The sequence below is a fragment of the Chaetodon auriga genome, chromosome 20 (assembly GCF_051107435.1).
Source record: "Chaetodon auriga isolate fChaAug3 chromosome 20, fChaAug3.hap1, whole genome shotgun sequence".
Classification (NCBI taxonomy): domain Eukaryota; kingdom Metazoa; phylum Chordata; class Actinopteri; order Chaetodontiformes; family Chaetodontidae; genus Chaetodon; species Chaetodon auriga.
In genome coordinates, this window is record NC_135093.1 from 11,879,710 (window position 1) to 11,888,170 (window position 8,461).

General features: G+C 44.1%; 1 protein-coding gene across 2 annotated transcripts in view; it reads left to right on the plus strand.

Annotated features, from left to right (window-relative positions):
- The window catches only part of ntn2 (netrin 2), a 45,134-nt gene extending 37,219 nt beyond the window's left edge, over positions 1-7,915 (plus strand). For both annotated transcript variants that reach the window (XM_076760702.1, XM_076760701.1), the window contains exons 6-7: positions 3,622-3,696; positions 3,781-7,915. In XM_076760702.1, coding sequence (XP_076616817.1) covers positions 3,622-3,696; positions 3,781-4,166 — 461 coding nt within the window. In that variant the 3' untranslated portion in view covers positions 4,167-7,915. The remainder of the gene's footprint in view (positions 1-3,621; positions 3,697-3,780) is intronic.
- The last annotated feature ends 546 nt before the right edge of the window (positions 7,916-8,461 follow it).

The window sequence follows — 8,461 nt, forward strand, 5'->3', positions numbered from 1 at the left end:
CGCACCTCCTGCTTTGCCACTGATACTTTACTGCACTATTCAAAGCATACAGTTTTATTGTTTTCTGCAAATTATAGATTTTGTCAGAAAGCTCACTGCAAATTATACTTTTGACTTACTGCTGTCTTACGTTTCAAAGGTTGCATGTACAGTTTGAAGGTATGAGTTATGGAGTTAAAGATATATATCAAATCTAATGGTATATAAGGAGCAAACTGGTTTACATTAAAGGAACAGTTTGACATGTAGGGAACACACTTATTTGTTTCCTTGTTTGATGATAAGATATTACGCCACAGCTGAGAGCCAGTTAGCTTCTCTTAGCATATAGACTGGAAACAGGAGGAAACAGCAGGCAAAATCCACCCACTGGCACCTCTACACCGCCCAGATAAACATTTGGGAATATTTGTTTAATCTGTACAAAAACTGGAGTGTATAAACGAGGCACTGCGACGGTACAGGGGTACCATCTACTTGTTGCCTGGCAAACACATGGTGACAGCAAGACTGAAGAAAGTGATTGCTGAACTGTAACAGATGAGAAGAATTATACCACTCTTCATAGATAAGCTAAGATAAGCTAACTTATAGCTTAGTGTTGGACAGAGCCAGGCTAGCTGCTAAGCTATCTGGCTCCAGCTGAATATTTACTGCAGACATGAGAATGGTCTCTGTCTTCTCTCTGCAAGAAAGCTACGAAGCGCAGTCTCAAAATTTAAAATATTTCCTTCAAATAGATATATTGACAATGCATTTCTCACATTTGTAGCTTCTTTTCACATGTACAGCTTCTCTCATGCTGTTTCCTCTCACTGCTTGGGCCTCTGAGCCTTTTTAAAAAACAAAAATGCACAGTCCGACCCTTTCTTGTGTTCATTACTTCCCTGGGAAAATGTTACGGGGTCTAAGAACACAAGAGTTGTTGATCGCCAATTCACCTCAGGCTCTACCAAACACACCAGAGCATTTCCCCCCATCTTTCTCCTTCCTAAACTACCATAGAACGAGCTTCGGCGTCAGAAACCTAAGGCCCCTAAATGTTTTTGTGTAAGGGGCGGTGGATGCAATTTGTCCTTGTCACGGCACAGTGAGAGGAGCTGAAGGGAATGAGGGCATCGAGAGCCCCGGAGCCAATTGTGAGTGTTTTCAGTGGGCCGGTCTTCTGGGTCAGTGGGCGCGATTCACCGAGAGCTTTTCCAGGTGAACAGCCAGCAGTGAGAGACTCTTCATGGGAAAACACACACTGTCTCCCAGCCAGCGTTTCACCACTGATACCTTTAGGCCAGCCACTGTATACCACACACACACACGCACACACACACACTGGCAGTGATCTAATGAAATCCATGCACATCTCATACAAATGCATGCCTGTCACAGTTGCATGCACACTTACATGATAGAGATCTGTGCATGAAACCACACGCTCACTTATAATGAAAAAGACCTTAAGCAAGCTTCGATATTTAATATCATTTATTTAAAGTCTGTGAGTAATGTACAACTCACATACACACAAATCCATCCACACATACACCTCTGCACCCGTCCACATCTACACCTCCGCTCCTCGTTTTTTTTTGTTTTTTTTTTAAGTCACCCTGTCTCGAGGTTATTGGAAGCTGCCATCTGCTCTCTCTTTCTCCCCTTCTTTCCTTTTCTCTCCTCTCTCTAGCTAATAAAAACTCCAGCGCTCTGATATACAGCCAAGCCTCCTGGACATTTTTATGGGCTCCTCAGTCCCCTGTTTCTTCCCTCCTTCCATTGCTCCATCCGTCCTTCCCCAAAAAATGAACGATGCAACACCCCGACTCTCATGCAACCCAGAAATCGTAATTTCTCTCCCTCCTTTTTTCTAACTGGGGCATTTCATGTCCAGCAGTTTTATTTGGTTTGCTTTGGGAAGCAACATGACTGAATGGTTTTCCTTTTGAAGGCAATGAGAGGCCTGACCGCAGATACCAGCCCGGTTACTAGCATGTGGTTTTTTCAGTTTCATGCTCTGACATTCCAGGCGAGCAGCATGGTCAGCTTCTCGCGTCCCTTCGCTAAAACGCATTGGAGCAATCTTGGAAAATGAGCTTCTTGGCATTCTCTACATTTTCAGTCCATCATTTTCATATTTTTTTTTCTTAACTTTGTGTCCTTCTCATAGTTTTGTAATTGAAATAAGTGAATCCAAAATTCTATGGTTCATAAAATCGAGTGGCACCAAGTCAAGTCTGGTAGAGTCTTGCTAATGATCAACAGTGTCTCTTTCTTTCTTGTTATGGCTCCAGTAGCAGTAGTTACCATGAGCACAATTTAAAAACACAGTGTAGGCTTTAAATTTAATGTTATCGATTTTTAACATGAGCACTTTCATCTGTTTTTGAGCATCCGTTTAATTTTCTTTGATCCCCTTCCCTCAGCTCTCAGCTCATGGAAAACATATTTCATGATCAGAGAGAAGCAAAGCTTTTGTTGAGATGACAAAATAAATATTTCAGGATTACAAGACTCAAAACATGGGCAATTACTATTTGCATGTGCTCCATGTGACTGAATCTATCTCCAGCTTGGTCCATAGAAAGTGTTGTACGCAGTCATTTTTACAAATAAATTCAATTATTATTGAAATGAGCATTTTTTTCTTCTTGAAGGTAAACTTTGTGCCACTGGGTGCAGAGACATGAGGTTGCAGCCAGATAGGTAGCTGCTTCAAGTCATAGATTGAGAAATTTAGGGCAGAATTACTTCCAGTGCAGTTTCTTTCAAGCTGAGAACGATGCTCATAGACACACAACATCTAAACCAAACCAAGGCGAGAGTTAGAGTCAGTGAAGAAGAGATGTGACATTGGTCATTCTGCCACGAGATCCATTTTAACTGTCACAATGGCAATTATAACACCTCATCACTGCCAGCTCCACCTATGAGTGGTCGGCAGAGGTCATCTGTCCAATGTGTGGTCTCAGTCGTCACGCTGGCAGCCAAGCTCTACTTGCATCCACCCAACCATGACCTGCTTCCACCACGCTCTGTCTTTCTTCAAGATCCCAGAAAACATGTCAGGCTGAACACTTTTACTACTCTGGTATGTGTCACTTGCCTCCAAGCACCGGCTGTTGCTGGAGATTGATGTGTGATTTGTCTAAGTTGTATTTTAGCACACAGAAACCAAACCAGGCTCAACATTCTCCAACCTGCTCCAGTTTCCGTTGCAGCCTTTGTCCCTGTCAGTGAATATATACTGCCGTGAGAGCAAGTGTGAATGAGCATACTCACCACAAGGTTATAAAACAATACAAGCAGGCCCACAACAACTTTGGCCTGCGTGCGTGTGCGGAAACAAGCACATAGTGATTTATTTTGATGCTCCTGAGTGTTTTTATTGGTGGTTTCACAGTACATAACAGTTTACAATGTTTAGTCACACTAACCTTGCATTACAGATGTGCGAGTTGCTAACGCCTCATAATGCGGTATGAAACGGTCTGAAATAGTCCTAAAATGTAACCTTATGGCAAAGATTCAAATTTCAAGTGTGTAAGTGTCCCTTTTGAATGTTGTGAAGAAGATCTGTGGAGTTACAGCCTGCACTACAGGAGTGAATCATGGTGGTTCTTGTTTGTGCAGATTGTGAGTCCTACTGTAAACCAGTGAAGGGGAACCTGAAGATCAACATGAAGAAATATTGCAAGAAGGATTATGGTAAGAGAGTAGAATGAATTTTAGATCGTGATTAATAAATGCACTGTGCTGGGAGTATTGACCTGAGTGTGTTTCTGTCCTCAGCTGTCCAAGTGAACGTGCTGGACATGGAGACGGTGGGGGACTGGGCCAAGTTCGCAGTTAACGTGGTGTCTGTGTACAAGAGCCGCGGCGAGCCCCTGAAGCGAGGCGACAACATCCTGTGGGTGCACATGAAGGACCTGGCCTGCAAATGTCCCAAGATCCAGATGAGCAAACGATTCTTGGTGATGGGCGGCAGCGACGGTGGAGCGGGCACAGGGGCGAGTCCAGGTGCCGCGCCTGGGGCTGGAGCCACCAATCCAGGGGCCGAGCGTGTGGGCCTAATGGCTGATAAGAACAGCCTGGTGATCCAGTGGAGGGACGTTTGGACGAGACGCCTGCGGAAGTTCCAGCGCAAAGAGAAGAAGGGGAAGTGCAGCAAAGCGTGATGGAAAGCAGTGTTTGTCCCTACCTCTCCCTCCATTGCCCACCTTCATGGACCCTTACCCAGTGATCTCCCCCCTCCTCCCCCTGAATCCTTTGTCTTCGCCCATCACGGGAACACTGCACATTAGAAAGACTGCATGTACCCTACCTGTTTTAAGGACCACGGTTTGTGTATATTGTATAATTATTTTCCTTTTTATTTTTCAAGTTGTGTCTTTGTTATATCAGTTTATGTCCAATTGGTTTGCCTTAAAAAGGGACCATTAAAAAGGGTATGAAGTGTAGACAAAAGCAGACGCCATTCCCTCCCTCAACGACGACAGCGGAAATGTCCACTCGTCAGCTCCACCCCCCCAGGACCCTCCACCTCCTCCTGTTAAGACTGACTGTCTCGCGCCACTTTGTTTGACATATAAAACTACCAGTGCTCACACTTCACACACTTCTGAGGATATTATTCAAGTGTTTGTCACTCCAGAGACTGACTGATTTCAGCAACAAGACAAGCTGCTCATCCTCAGCTTGGCCTCCTCACCTTTCATTGTTGAAACAAACTCAACTTGGATCAGCACGAGCTGCACCACCTGACAACCTATCAACATTTGCTGTTCAGAAAAAAACACGGGCCTACTTGCTCCAGGTCTCTGCAGTAACTTCTCCAGACTATATCTATAAAACTCTTGTCCCGTGAGGAACTAAGGGCTCCCTTTGCTGGGACATTTTCCACAGCAAACCTCACCACCACTGCTGCTGCCACCAGACAGCCCTCACAGAATAAACTGCTCATGTAGGCTGTTATATCTGCAAGTATTCAATGCCACAGCTCATAGTAGAGTTTATATTCTTCATGTGGCTACGTTTTATCTCATCCATCCATATCCCAGCCATATCCTTGTTTGAGATGGTTTTTTTTTTTTGGTTTTTTTTTTGGTTTCATTTTAGGCAGAACAAACCCTGTTAGCATGTGTGAGTCACATTCCAGGCCTCCGGGGCTGTGCCTCTTCACTCCTAGCCCCTCTCATGAGTGGTTTGTAAAGTCATGCATCACCATCATGACTCATTGCTGTCACTTTTTGTGGAAGACAGATTAAGCTGTGTGGACAAATGGCTGGAATTTCAGAACAATACCAATATTTCCAAGGAGCCTTTCTGCTTTATGGATAATGTCTTCCGCTGGGTAGTGGCCTTCCAGATGTTGCTGTGTGGCCAATGCCATTTCTTTGTATTTAAATGTCTGAACATTTTCCTGATGTGTCTAGTGACTGGCAGGCTTTTGTTTGCCAAAATAAGAGATTGAAATGAGAGTTCCTTTTCATGCAGTAAAGAGAAAACAAAGTCGGATAAACAACATAGTTGTGTTTTTCTCTAGCATATTTTGACAAAATGAATGAGGCTGGAAAGTTTTTAGTGCTCACTGATTGTATTATGACATGAGAGGATCATATTTCATTCCTCATGTGCTTTGTTATGTTTGCATGTTTGTGGTTTTTGCTCGTCCATCAAAACCTTACAGTGAGCAGAGCAAGACCTAAACCAATATGAGCATTGAGATCCAAAGGAAAACTTCCCAAGTCATCTTCCCCCACTTTGCCCACCCTAACACAGTCCCTGTCATCCTTTGCCAAATAAGCATAGTCCGTTCTTAAATTCAATTAAGAGTCTATGGAAGTCAGGACCATCGAAAACCACAGAGAGACCCGTCTGGTTGCTCTCAAGCTTTTTATCTGCCTCTTGCTGTTACTTTATTTTGTAAAGCACATTACAATTTATTTAAACAGTACAAGATAAACACACCATTTTGAGGGGCACATCAAGCTAGCGTAGCAGTGAGTGTGCCGACAGGCATGTCATGCTAGCTAGTGGTTATGCTTCTCTGGCTGCGGTGGTATGTTTGGTTTGTCATCCTTCCAAAAGTGTCTCTCCTCTGCTCTCTTCTCTGTCAGCCACCACCCTCCCCAAACTCTCTTTTTAACCTATTTTGCATGTTGTGTATTCAGTGTTTTAGATAAGTGACAGCACAGAACGAGGCTGCCAAAGCCCCTCAGTGGTGTACTGTACTGCACTGTAGTTCTCATTTTCGCATCTCCCAAGAATGTATGTCAAACTGTGAAGAACACACTCACGTCGTCTGATTGTAAGTGTTCATGAAATAATGTCACCAAGCTTAAGAATGTGGGCGCCATGACAGATGATGCTACTATTATAAACTTTTGGTCAGATGTTGTTCAGATGATTGTGGATCTACATGCTGTGCATCTGGCAATCTTGTAATGACATTTTAATTATCTGATCCAAAAACAACCCATAACCAAAATGAGTTATTGTCCTCCGTGATTTCTGGTGTGACAAAAGTGCAAAGCGTTTTGACGGCACTGTGTCCAGGGCACAATTCCCACCGGTGGAATTTCAAAATTTACAAAAATGCAGAACCAAACAGTCAATTATTTGTGTGTTCGCTGTCCGCAGTGGCCCGTCAGACAGGTGCTGTTACAGTAGCACCAGTCTCCTCGCCCTGGTATGTGAGTATAGTGTGACAAGTTATGATGGATGGTCAAATTACGTGCCAGTGAGGCCTCTCTGGCGCTCAGCCTCCTCCAGCACACTCGTGGAGGAACTGCAGTGCCCTTGAATCTGGGCTTTAGATTTGGTGATGTAGAATCGCACAAAATCCCTCTTTTCTGTCTACTGGCTCTCTGTTTTCCTTTTCTTAAGCGCCCACCCTGAATGTTGGAATAAAGATAAGAAGTAAGAGCGAGCCAGATGTTTGAGGGGTGGAAGCAGAGTCTTGTGAAAGCTATTTAGTGAGCCTCATAGGGAGAGCCGTCCTGTTGTTTTACGTTAACAAGCCCAGCAGCTTGGCAGTGGAACTGAGGCCTTAACTGCTTTGCTTTGTTTCCTCCCCTTTTCCAGCATTTATAGCATTCACAGGTGTGTGTCTGTGTGTGTGTGTGTGTGTACGAATGTGTGTGTGTAATTAACGCTACCCAAGTAAACAAGTGATGTGCACATGAACTGAACGTGCAGAGAGGTGAAGAGAGTTCTCATTTGAAGGCAGACTTTCTGGGGGCGGCAAAGTTCCTCAGCCACTGTTTAATGTTTGTCAGACCAGCCCATGATGAAGAATTATCATTTCCATTTTCCCTGGTCTGACTCCCATTTTGTTTCTCTTTCACTTCCATCTCGCCTTGTTTAATAAATCTTGACACATTTTTAATGTTGTAAATATGTACTGAACTGCCTCTGCCATTTATGTTGTCTTTTGTAAAGCGTCACTTGGCCTGGGATGACTCACGTGTATGGATGTACAAACCAGATGATGTTATATGGATGTTGAAACCAGAAACATATGCTTTTGTGATCACGACCAGAAGATGTGGTTCAGTTATTACACAGAATGTATTCCTTTTGGTTTTATGTTGTTTCCAGACAACAACCGCCCAATTGTAAATGACTTTGCGGAGAATCGAGTGAAAATGTGACACGGGCTGATCGGACCCTCTGCTTTTCCCATCGAGGTACAGACGGGAACTGACACCACCACTTTCTGTTACATTAACGTCCTGGGAATAATGCTTCGCTCACACAAAAATTGCCCACCAACCTTTTTTGGGGAGCAAAGGGATTCTTCCCTCAGTTCAGTCCTGCTCTTCGCTTCTGTTATATCAAAGTCTTCCTTGTACATTTTCCTCTGAGGCAATGAACCACTGACTTTTTAATCTAAATGATAAAAAAATAAATTATTAGTTAATGAGCTGTGTGTTGTTTTGATCATCTGTCTCTTTAATTGCAGTCATTAGCCTGAGCTACGGAAATAATATCAAATTGATATGTGTGTGTTTCCCATTGGAAAGTATTCTCCCACACAGTGGCCGCTGCTCTGTTTCCACTCAAAGGGGCTAGACTGGGGAAGAAAGGGGGGGCTACTGGGTAGCGTGGCTTCCCTCCTCTATGAACAGAGCACAAGCTAAAGGTAAATAAACAGTGAGGCACACACAGACTCTTGAATGTGTACCTCACCTCGGAGGAAACCCAACTCCAGAGTCAGGTCCAAAGCAGGAAACCCCTTACTCTCCTTCGCGCCCCCTCCTCTCTCACCTACAGTCTCCTCTCTCCTTGTCTCCCCACCCTCTAACCAAACAGGCCAGCTCCATCCATCCTCCTGAAGCTAAATTACAGGAAGGCGACCATTTATCATCACTCTCCCCAGGCATGGCCATCAAGGCTTTGAGAAAAGAGGTTGCTGAGATTGTCTGGTCACACACACACACACACACACACACACACACACACACACACA